The sequence below is a fragment of the Monodon monoceros genome, unplaced genomic scaffold, assembly GCF_005190385.1.
Source record: "Monodon monoceros isolate NGI ecotype Baffin Bay Population unplaced genomic scaffold, NGI_Narwhal_1 Super_Scaffold_18, whole genome shotgun sequence".
NCBI classification, from domain to species: domain Eukaryota; kingdom Metazoa; phylum Chordata; class Mammalia; order Artiodactyla; family Monodontidae; genus Monodon; species Monodon monoceros.
Window position 1 is genome coordinate 35,031,525 of NW_021703774.1, and position 11,955 is coordinate 35,043,479.

General features: G+C 47.1%; 1 protein-coding gene across 3 annotated transcripts in view; it reads right to left on the bottom strand.

Moving 5' to 3' along the window:
• CD34 (CD34 molecule) overlaps positions 1 to 10,400 on the bottom strand; it is a 22,765-nt gene extending 12,365 nt beyond the window's left edge. Inside the window, exons 1-2 of one of the 3 annotated variants that reach the window (XM_029229827.1) lie at positions 10,199 to 10,384; positions 366 to 548 (exon numbers count right to left, since the gene is read on the bottom strand). In XM_029229827.1, coding sequence (XP_029085660.1) covers positions 366 to 548; positions 10,199 to 10,280 — 265 coding nt within the window. In that variant the 5' untranslated portion in view covers positions 10,281 to 10,384. Of the gene's footprint in view, positions 1 to 365; positions 549 to 10,198 lie in introns of all 3 variants that reach the window. The other 2 variants (XM_029229826.1, XM_029229825.1) reach the window with 2 other exon arrangements.
• Between the last annotated feature and the right edge of the window lie 1,555 nt (positions 10,401 to 11,955).

Consider the following 11,955-nt stretch of genomic DNA (forward strand, 5'->3'; position numbering starts at 1 on the left):
GAGATGTCAAAGACCCCCAATTTGAACCTGTACACAGTCTGCTTCACTTAGAAGAGATCAGAGATCTCTACAGAGTCCTCATCAGATCTTTATTTTATCACTAAGCTGAACTCAAAGAGTGCAAGGAGCATTATAAATCAGGATCAGCTGCCAAGGCGTTGACTTGAGAAAGCTGCCCCTACAGGAAGAACTGTCTAGGGCTTACTTCAGGGTACCCTAAGCAGGATACTCAAGCCACTATTCAAAGGGGCTTGTATGTTTCCATCTGTGGGGGGAAATAGAGGGTGGGGGTATTTGCAAATATCCTAATGCTTTACCCTAGTGCCGGCAGCATCCTTCTGGGGCCCGAGACAAACACTCTTTACCTGAGATGGCTGCTGTGTTCCCACTGCTGTCCTGAGAGACAGCGTAGAGGCTGATGTTTCCAGAAGTACTTGATATTGTGCTTTCCTGGTTGGGTATAGTTGTAGGGACAGTTGAAGATATTCCTGGGGTAGATGTCTTTGTGGCAGTAGTAGTCAAGCTCTCTGTATTTGTGAACCCAGAGGCTATAGAGAAACAAAGAAGAAATATCAGAACTCATATCATCCTGGAGCCTCATGGCATCACCTGATTCAATTTCTTGACTTTAGGTAGAATCCATCTAGAACATCCCCTGCCACCCCTGGCAACAGAGCAGAACAAGGACATCCTCCTGGACATGTGACTAATTTCTCACTAGATTTTTCCTAAGGAAAGAGAGAAGGAAAAGTTTGCATGCACCAAACATCTAGTATAGTATTATTTATAGGAGGGAAAAGTTGCAAGCAACTAAATGAATTACAATAGATGTTATATGCACTTAACATACCATAATCATTGCAAATAGAAAAATGCAAAAACTATAGCAGCATGAGAATATGAGGCAATGCTCATAACATGCTAAGTAAAATATTAAAATTTCAAATTACACCTGAATAAGTATTGCCAAGATCTAAAATGTGGGAAAAGATGTGCCTCTATTTCCTTTTTAATGTATCCTTCTCTTCAGCCAATGTATTAACTCTTGGAATAATCACTAGATCGACACCATCTCTATGTAATCCTTTAAAAATCTTCTAACCTCCCTAGATTCCCCCATTCCCCAAATCCTTTCATTCTTTCCTTTTATTGAGGAACTGCAGCTAGCAACCGCAAGATTTCTTTCGGGAAGCTCCGACCTAGGAATCTAGCTGATGGACTAGAGAGCATAAGGCTTGGTTTCTCAACAAATGTCCTGGGAACAGAGAGCTTAGTCCTGGCTCTGTCAATAACTCTGTAATTTAATGTGTTTGTGTCTCAGTTTACTAATTTTTAAAGTGAGGGATTATTGGGAAAATCAATGAGATAACAAATGTTAAACTGCTATAGTATAATGTTCCTGGAACTAGTTATTCTCTGAAAATTTTCCTGCAGGTTCTTACCCTTCCATGTTTCCTGTGGTACCCAGCAGTGCCATCCTTAGACCCAGAAAGGAGAAGCTACCTGTCTGGACCTTGCACTTTAGAGCCTACACTCTGTTCCTCTTCCTGCCCTCCCCGTCCCCAAGCTACGAGGAGTCCATGGGGCCAACAGAGGTGTACCCTCTCTTCTAGATCATGTGTTGGGACCAGAAGTCCTAGAACTTCTTGCCCAAATGGGCTCACTTGAGGACCTGCATGGGCCTGTTCTCCCAGTCCCTCCTTCCAAGGGTGAACTGCAGCACCAGGGTGTGTGCCTCCAAGGTCCAAGGGTGGCCAATGGGTGTCTGTTTGCAGGGAGAAGGGTTAGAGCTTAAGATCTAACCCCACCTTGTAGGTGGGGTGTCCCTTGCCTGCATGCAAGATCCCTTACAGTATGGACCAGAGCCATGAGTAAGAAGAGAAGAGGGTAGGCAAGGGCCGAGGACCACCTCTTCCTGCTAAGCCACATTGTGGCATTGAACTCCAAGGCTCTGAGAGTCCTAAATTCAAATCTGGCCTTCCAGGTGGCCATGAAGGTAAGTTTTTCAAGGTAAGAGGATAGACGATATTTTATTTACCATATGGTTGCCTGATTTATAACTTTGAAGTATTTAAAACCTATAATGTGTGGGCCTCCATTGTATTCCTAGCTTGAGCCCTGTAAATATTAGGGGTAGACTTGGTATTCAGAGCTCATACCCGGCAGTAGCATCCTCGAGGAAAGGCACCTGAGGGTCCCAGGCCACCCTAAAGCTTGTCTCTAACTTTACTGATTGAAACCTAGGCCTGTATTTTACAGAAGTTTCCGGGTAAATAGCAGTGCAAAATGACACCTCTTCTTTTCCTCAGCATCAAGGTGGAAGTTAGGCATTAGTTTCAAGGCAATGAACCAAAAGTTCACTGAGGCCAAAAGTCTCCCCTAAAGGTGGTGGCAAGTCTCACTCTCCCTCATCTGCCTCTCTTCCCAGCCTGCTGCAGGTAGGTTGATACTCACGGTGAGTACAAAACTCATATCTCAAAATGACAGGGCAAGTGTGCAGGAGGACCAAGTGATATTACTATCTCCGTTTTAGAGATAAGAGTTTTGGCCAAGAAGGAAGGCCATCATTCATGCAGGGCAAGGAGCAATGGGGCCACTGAGGTTTAGCTGACTCTTAGTAGAAGTAGCAAGAGGGTCAGGGGGTCCAAACTGCCAAAGGTCAGGATGCATCTTCCATATTTTGGAGAGAAAAGTATGGGCTCCTCTCTGGCTGGAATAGAGGGCAGTAGCAGGGAGGGGGGAGTGGATTTATCAAAATAAAATAGGTGGGGAAGCAGATCCAGTCTTCTTTTGTCCTTAAATAAGTCCCTCTCAGCAATCTGACCCTAAGGTATGAGTTCAGTTCAGGGGGCAGGTGGTGGGAACATTTGGACACTGAATTGAAGGACCATCCTCTCAAGGCACCATATTCCAAGGCACCACCGGAACTCCCCCTTGACATCACTCTTCCTGCCCACCCTTTTTTCTTCTTCCCACCAATACATCAATTCTTGGGAATCCCATCTGGTCCAACCTGGCCCAGCCCTCTTCTCTCCCCAGAGAAAGCTGGGCCTGGCTGAGGTGATGTCATGCTTTTGAACCCCCTCCCCCAGGGCCTCCTTGACCCAGACAAACAGTTTTGAACTTTTCCAGATGTGAAGAGAGACCTGCTGCTAGCTCTGAGGACAGACGTGCCTGTTCCAGATGAGTGAAGCAATCCTGGACCCAGGCCAGCTACTGAGCCACTAGGGTCAGGCTCCCGGCTGCGGCTGCCCCCTCCCACCCATCCCTCAGCCAAGAACTGACGAACAGGTTGCAGGATCTGCCTGCAAATGGAAAGGGAACCCCAATCTCAGATTTATGTCCCTGAGCCCAGGGTGAGTGGGGAAGCCTCTGAGACCCTAGAGAAACAGGACAAAAAGGGAAGGCAGAAAGGCAAGGCTGAGCAATGGGGTACATATGAGCTGGTGTAGGGCAAGGGGACACCTTGGCAGAACCCTGGGGGCCAATCCTGACCTACACTGCAGCACAGAGGCTGTCAGTAGAGACTGGAGTCTCTTGTTTTCACAGTCTCTAGGGCTCCCTTTCTCGTGCTCCCATGAAGAGATGGGTCTTGGAGGAATGACATTTATAAGAATCAAGACTGACCACAGATTTGTTCTTATCCTATATTGCCCCCCACACCCATGGCATTAAACCGTCCAATACTGATCTTTCTTTATCTGAGCTTCTTATCCCCAACTCTGTATGGAAGTCATAGCAGCCTACCAGCCAGGTCCAAGAGACAAGCGATGAAACCTCCACCCCATTCCACTCTAGACTGGAAGAACAGCCCTTACCCCCAACCCAACAGAGCATTATACTACAATTTAAATTTGAATGAAAGGCTATCTTCTGTTGTTTACTTCTCACTCCATCTTTATTAACTGTGTCTCCCTAAGTATCCTATTTGCCCCTACCTACCCTACTTGATCTCAACCCATGAACTTGGGACAAAAGGAGACAAGGTATCAGGAAGTTAGCAAAATGAGGATTCCAAGAAGCCAAATAGATGTCACAAAATTCATGTTGTAAAAGTCATGCATTTAACTTACAGGTACTTATTTCAGAGGCAATTATTCTTGTTTTACACACAATTCTAACAAACTTGTTTATCTGATATCCTAGCTAAAGCTAAAAATTAGAAAGAGAAGCAAACAATAGAAGCAAACAATAAGGAGAAGCAACAGTTGAAAATGAATAAGCAGCAATAAATGAAAAACAGACATGAGTATCAAAAACCACGCTAGTCTGGAACCATTTATGGTAGGAGTAAATGAAAATATACACCTTCGTAGGCATTAATGATGCCACTGAGTTGCACCATAACCTAATTATTTTCATGATACAACTGAGTCTGAAGGTTAAAGCCCTTTTTTTTCCTGATACACTAAGAAAGCAGAAACATATGTAATATCTTTTTAAAAGATTTCTACCTACAATTAGTAAATTAAAGATTCTTTTAGTCTTTAAAGGGGGTTTACAAATCCTCAGAGATCCAGAAAGTTCTGCTACCTAAATTACTAAAAAATTACTAAATTCCTGTACTTTCGGAGAAGGTTTTTTCCCCCTATATTTGGTCTTGTTTTTCACAGACCCTCTTAGTTTTAGTTTGTGCTGGTGCTGTTTTCTTATCTCTTAGTCAGTCAGTACCGTTCTGCCCATCCTTTCAAATTCTAGCACCTGGCCCAAGAGGAATTTCTTGGAGGAGATCCTGGGTATCTTAGATGCAGTACTAGGAAGAAGGAACAAGCTGGCCTCTGCTGGGAGCCCACAGCCTGCGTTGATGGTTGATGAGAAGACAGGAGAGCCTCAAAACAAAGAGCTTGGGCTCTGTAATTGGACCGTGTTGAAAGGCTCCTCTACCGAGTTCTAGCTGCATGGCCTCGGGAAGCTTCTTCACCTCTCTATACCTCACCTGTAAAATGGAGATAAAAATAGTGCCTACCTCCTTGTTGTTCGCAGGAATAAAGGAGATGGGGGTGTAAAGCAGTTGCCTGTCTGGTAAATGCTCAAGAAACAGTGGTTATCTTTAGGACAGGTCCCTTTTTTCCTGCTTCTCAGAGACCTTAAGACACATATCTCCATGACTTATCTGGCACAAGATCATATATGCTGTTTCCTGGGTATAGGTCTTGTCACCTTGGTTACATCATAGGTTTCCTGAGTGTTGGAACCATCTCTCATACTTGTCTGTATTACTCAGGGCACTGAACACAATCCTCTGAGTTCACAATAAGCGCTTGGGTTGAATGGCAACTGCACTAGGAGTGTTCACGCTGACCACCTCTATGTAGGACAGTGTTCACACTGACCACCTCTATGTAGTACCGTGTCATTCAATGCTATATGTTAAGAGGGAATTTATTTAATTAAGGGAGTGCCCATGAGATGATAACCAGAATTAGGAAAGTTCTAGAAACCAAGTCATATGGTTGAGGGTTTAGTGCTATTTCATCTGGATCAAGGGTTGGCAAGTATAGCTGGTGGACCAAATCCAACCCATGGGCTGTGTGCTGTTTGGCCAGTGAGCTAAGAATGGCTTCTACATGTTTAAAGTGTTGTAAAATAAAACAAAACAGAGTATGCATCAGAGGCCACATATGGACTCCAGAGCCTAAAATATTTACTATCTGGCCCTTTACAGAAAAAATTTGCTGATTTTTGATATAGAAAGGAAGAATTTGGGGAGAAAGAATAAATACCTTTCTTCAAGATTCATTTCACTCATGCATTCATTCTTATCTTCCCGAAGCGCCACCAAACTCAGCATTGTGCGGAGCACAAGCTAAGAGAAGATACCTTTCTACTGCTAGGTGTTAGTGTCACTAGAATTTAAATAAATTCCTGCCCTCAAGGAGCTTATAATCTAGTGGAGCAGACCGGAAAGGTTGTTAAGGATTGTCCTGAAGAAAGATCAGATTAATTCTGTGAGAGTTTAAGGAATAGAATTGCAGTTAATGATCAGAAGCTATATAAAGGCTAATTCACTGCAGTACAAAAAAAGCTAATAATCATGGGATTTTTTTTTTTTTTAATAGAATGAACTACTCTGGGAGATAGTGAGCCACCCATCTTTCCTGGGAGCATTCAGGAAGCATCCCTGCTATGGGTCTCGGTGGGTTTGGGTCATGTTGGACTAGATCAAAGAACTGGGCTGATGCCTTCCTACACTGCAGAGGCTAAGCTGAGGTGTGAGCATAAAAAAGTGTCTGTGGCCTGAGTGTGCCCAGGGTACTGAGACTCCCCTTTAATATTCAAATAGCATGTCTTGGCCGACATCCACTTCCTGTGGGACCCCAATATCTTGAGCTTTCCCTGGGGGCTACCTCTTTCTCCATTTTTCTAATTGCCACCGACCCGTCTCACAGCTCTGTGCCTCTCTGTCCTCAGGCTGCAGGAGTTCTCGTTCTACACTACTGCACCATGGGCTTGCCAAACACCCATTCCTTTATTCCCCCCACCCCACCCCAGAGCACCACTAACAGTGTTACAAGGCCAGTGCATGTTTACTGAAGGTTTGAGATCTTGGAGGGAGATTACAGCACAGCCCAGAAGAGACAAAGGCATAATCTTGAAATCCTAGGCTAGACTTTCCTATGCTAAACAGCCAGGCCACACCATAAGGAATTTTCCCAGCCAGGTCTTTTCCACCTTCCACTCACTACTGTTCCCTACTGCTCCCAGCACCTCCCCTCCTCTCTCTATGTTCTCCTGGCCTCTGGAGTCCTTTAGCCTTTTGTCTCTAGGGCCCATCAAATACAAAGTTCTACTTTATTTTATCATGCTCAGCAATTCAGCCTCCTGTCTGCCACTGCACATCAAAGGTTTGTGCAGGAGTCTAGGTTTTTTCACCCAAAGACTCATTAAGGCATTTTCTTAAATAATGGAGCTGGCTACCTAGAGATGCTGCTCTGCTAAGAAGGTGTCAGTGGTGGGTTCTTTGGGTTATTTTTCCTCTTAAACCAGGAGCAAACTTCCCAATCAAGCCAGAGGTTTTTCCTTTGTATTCCAAAGGGAAGTGATTCATTTCAGTGGTCTCCAGAGTGTAGGTCCTAGGAAGTATACCCTGGTATACATCCCTATTTATTTGTATCACATTCTCTCAAGATGCATGCGTCTTTCTCCTTAGCAAAGTCTAGGGCCTTTGGGACTAAAAATCGTAGATACTGTGTTTTTATTTCTTAGCTGAGGAAGGAAGAGAATGTTCTCATTAGGGAAGTTAAAGCCCAGAAAAATATGGAAATTCTGCCCTGGCGACTCCAAGCATTTTCTTTTGGAGGGTGTGTTTTATTCTTTTTCCACACCTTCACATTTTCAGTTCCCCACACTCGGGGCCATTTAGTGACATCCAGCAAAGTCAGTGGGAGAAGGAGGCCCAGGCATCCTGAGGCTGGAACTGGGTAACCATCCAGCTCTGAAAGTAAGTCCAGGCCCTCCTGTCCAGGATCTAAAGGAAATCAGGCAGTGAGATGGTAAGAAGTGGAATTTGTGGCTCCTTTTGATTTGTTTTTGTAAGACTCTGAGCCTGAGTTTATCTGTTGCAGTTTGGCACTTCTTGCCCTGAGCTTTTGGAGACAAAGACTCAGAGAAGGAAGGAGATGAGAACTAGTGAATGAACAGGCCCAGGAGGTGGAGCCAAAGGGATAAGAAAAAGATGCCCAGGCTCGTTTTATCAGTCAAACAGGAATGTTGCCGAAGATTTGCATTTGCAAAGGCTATGCCAGCTGGGCTGGCCCTACAAGGGGGAGAACTGGGGACCACGGAATTAGTCAGAGGTCCCAAGGCTGCTCCTTCTTGGTCGCCATGTGGCAGAGAGTCAAAGGGTGGAGTCCTCTCCCCTCTGGAAAATATCTGATAAAATTCTTTTCCCTTTTCTTTTTTCCCCTCTTACACGTAGCCCCAGACAGGATATGGGTGTGGGGTCAGCAGACACGAAGGACCCAAAGGAAGGAGAGGAATGTGAAGGGGTGGTACTTGTTAGGGAAAGAGGAGGGACAACCTTGGAGGGCTTGGAGGAAACAGATACCCTGGGGCTGACAAATGGGGTTCCCTGATTACCTGAAAGATTTCTCTTTCCAGCTGGTGGTGTGGCAGTGCTACCTGGTGGCCTCTCAGCGCCCACCCTGACTCTGGTCACCACCCAGAGCCACCCCATCTCCAACAGAGAAAGTCCACTTTTGGTTGGCTGCTGTACCCAAGCCCAGGCCAAGTTCTCACAGCGACAGAAAAAAGACCTTCCCAGAACAAAGCTCTTTGTCACGGTCAGTGAGGAGAAAACCACAGAACCCTCTTCTGCCCTAAAGTTCACAGTAACAATAGCACAGAATTTCTGCAATGCTCCTTTGTTAGCATTTCAAGGTACAGTCACTCACTCATTCCAGTCACCCCACAGTATAATAGAAAATGACTCCTAGTATTATATAAAAACAAACGCTAGAAAGCTCTTGGGGAATGCATAAAGCTACACACTGGCCTTAGCAGTCTGGCAAGATTGAGCATAGGGACCCAGGCCCCACCGCTCATCCCCAAAGCGGAGACACTGAAATTCTCAGCATATCTGCCCAAGGTTTTGCAGAGGTTAAAATCGCCCTCCCTGTCCCCACTGCTGCAGGCCAAGGCGAGACTGAGACTGGCCAGCTGAGGAAATAAGAAAAGGGTGGGCCTCACTGGGCCCAGGACCAGGTCATCATGAGCTGTGAAGCCAAAGGAGAGTGGAGCATCGGATAGGAATCTGAGCTGCTGGTCAACTCACCCCATTGTGAGGTGGACCCAGCCCTCAGGGCAGTTCCCCATTCTAGGGCTTCAACGGACATCTTACTGACAGCTTTTTCCCTGCCCCGAAGGGCATGTCTGGGGCTGTCAAACAGGTCAACCCAGAGCCTAACTTAAGAGCTTTCTCCAGCCTGGAGTCTCTCTCCAACTGGGTGGACCCAAAGGGGGACAGCAGAGGAGACTGAGAGCAAAGAGGCCTAGCTGGCTGGCCCAGGTCACTCTGGGGGGCCATGGTGGGTGGCCTTTAGGATGCAATAAGAGTACGGAATTGGGAGTCCTAGAGGCCTGGAAGCAGAATCTGGAGCCAAAGGGAGAATAACTTACAATGTTTAAATCCTTCTAAGTGCAGTGAGATGAGATGGAGAATGTTATCCCCAAATGAAAGCAATTATGAATAAATATTTATTGAGCGCCTACTAATTTTTCTTTTTAACCAAAGTGAGTGCAAGAGCTTAAGAAGTCAGGGCGGATGTGGAAAAGCCAAGGAGTGTACACCAGTTTGCTGATCTGTCCACTAGTTTTAGAACTTGGAGAAGAAGGGCAGGGGAAGAAAACTCCAAAATGTAACAAGTTTGAGTTTGTGCCAGGGTGAGGGGTTGCAGTGGGGAGAGGAAAGCAGGGCACAGAACAAACTCCATCTACCCTGTGCCTTCTCTCCAGTGGCATGGAGAAGAGGGTGTCAGAAGACGGAGTGTAACTTAGCTTTGTGATCTTAAATGCAAGAATATTTTCACGGACTGCTCTTCATTCCAAACTCCCCATGTCACCTAACTCAGCCTGCCTCCTGGGCCTCTGGACCTCGGACCTGGGGCCTCATCCCAGGTTGGCTTCGCTCAGTTTCCTTGAATGTCCAATTCTGGCTCCCCCTGTCCTAGTGGTCGGTGGGCACCAACGCTCTCTTGCCAGGAACAGCTCTCTTCCCAGGAACCGGCTCAGGCCGCAGCTTTCTGAATCAACCGTCAGTCACGAAACTTTCCTGCTTCTCTCCTCCCCTCTCTCCTGGTTCTGGCTCCAACTCTGCACTCTGCACCTTTGGCAACTCGAAAGGACACTGGCATCTTCAAAGAGCTTTACTTTAGAGACAACTCGAGAGAGCCTCATTGACTCTGGGAAGCCGCCGGCGCGACCTCCGATTTACACCTGGGCTAGTTCACGCTCACAGTGTGGTCGCCTTCCCGGCGCGTCCCACCCCCACCCATTCCCAGCGGAGGCACCAGTCCCCATTGGGCTCGGTTCAAGCGGCCCCGATCCCACCAAGCCAGGAGCAGCCGTGGGCGTGGGGGCGTGGGGTGGGGCAGGGGTCCCTTCGCTCCGCCTAACTCGGCTGTGCGCGCTCTGCCTCCGGGAGAGCGTCGACCCTCCCCGCCACCAAGTTGGCCGGGCCGGGCGCGCGGCCCATACTCACGCAGCAAACTCAGCAAGCAGAGCGCGGTCCAGCCCCGCGGCGGCATCCCGCGCCCCGCGCGCGCGCCCCTGCGGACGAGCATCCTTCCCGCGCCGCTCCCGAAGAGATGCACAGAGACCGAGACGCTGCTTGGCCAGGCCCGGACGCGCAGCTCCCGCCCCTCCGCCCGAGCGTGGGGTGGGCGAAACTTGCTTTTTCCCCTCCCCTCCCTCTTTAGTCCTGGCACGGCCAACCCCTCTCCTTGGCTGCCACTAACGTGAGCTTCCCGCTTGGTCCCAAAGGCGGAGGACGTTAGGAGGCAGGCTGGGGTTGCCGCTGTCGAGGCCAAAAAAGGTTTTGTGAGGGCCCCAGACGTCTTGTTCAACTTTATATAGAGGCCCCATCTTCTTAAAGCTGGACTTGACTTAACTTTAACCCCTTTGTGTCAGCCTTGCCGGTGTCCAGGGCAGGGGGCAAATTTCCTCTGATTTTTTTTTCCATTTCCTTTCCTTTTTGCTTTTCTTTTAAGTTTTAAGCTGAGAACAATATTGCAGATGGAATCTACCAGTAAGGACCCGAGTTTACAAGTGTGAGCATTTTGCTAATCAGGTAAAATTTAGCACATGTCAAATCTGAGGCATTTAGTGATACTCTACCAGAGGCTATGCTGTGTGTTAATGATGCAGAAAGCCTGAGCAGGACATATAAATGACAGTAATTATTCACTTTCTTTTCATTATTTTTCTTACAAGATCTATTTGTTTTAATTTGGAGGGTTATTTCCTGTTACCGTCCCTATTTTCGCACATAGTTTGATCCTGTCACCATCATCATAAAGACAAAGGACTCCCCTAGCACCTGGGGTGCCTTCTCTCCAGTCCTGGGGCTGAGACTCTAGGGGCTTCCTCCTGCTCTCTTATCAGAAACAAAGACTTCCCCTGACTCCACCCTCTTCTACCTAATTGATCCTGGAGCTGTGTACTCCTGGTGAGTTGTTCTGGTTGTTGGCAAACTGAATTACAGAAACTTTGACCTGGGCAGTCAGCCTAGTCAAGGACTGGATTGGGGAGATGGATACTGGAAGACAGAGGAGCCAGGAGGAGCAGATGACGGCACCAGGTGGGGGTGGGGGGTAAGAGAAGGCACAGTCTTGGAGACTATGCCCTGAGATCCTGAGTGGAATCACATGATTACAAATACCCAGTCCAGTCTCTTCCATGATGTCTGTTCCACAGAGCCGAAAGGGAGAGAGAGGAAGGCCCAGCACTGCTCTTTTCTGATTTACTTCTCTGTAGACCCCCTAGCATTATGAAAGTAGAAGGGTGTCCAGGTCTAAAAGCAATCCGAAACTCCCATTCTGATCATGTTGCCTAACTTTCCTTTGCAGAGGAAACAAAGCCTTTCATCACATAATGAAACCAAAGTCTTCTGATGCAGATTTGGTAGAACATGGTGGTATGGTATGTATCTGTTTCAAAGTGCAAATGGTGATTCAGATCTGACCACACTGTGATCTCAAGGGCCTGCAGATGGGGACAGAAAGGGTTACAAGATACATTTTTAAAATCAGGCTTTTGTCCTTAGAACTCCCAATTAACAGAGAAAAAGAGTTGCCCTCTGCCGACCCCCAGCTCTCTCAGCTCCAGGAGCTGGATCTGCTTTACCCCCAATGAGATGTTTTGAACAAAATGTGGGGTTGAAAACCCCATATGAAAACCAATTTGGCCCTCTCGACTCTTCCTTCATTCTTAGTAAATTCGTCTGGTTACTTCAAATGC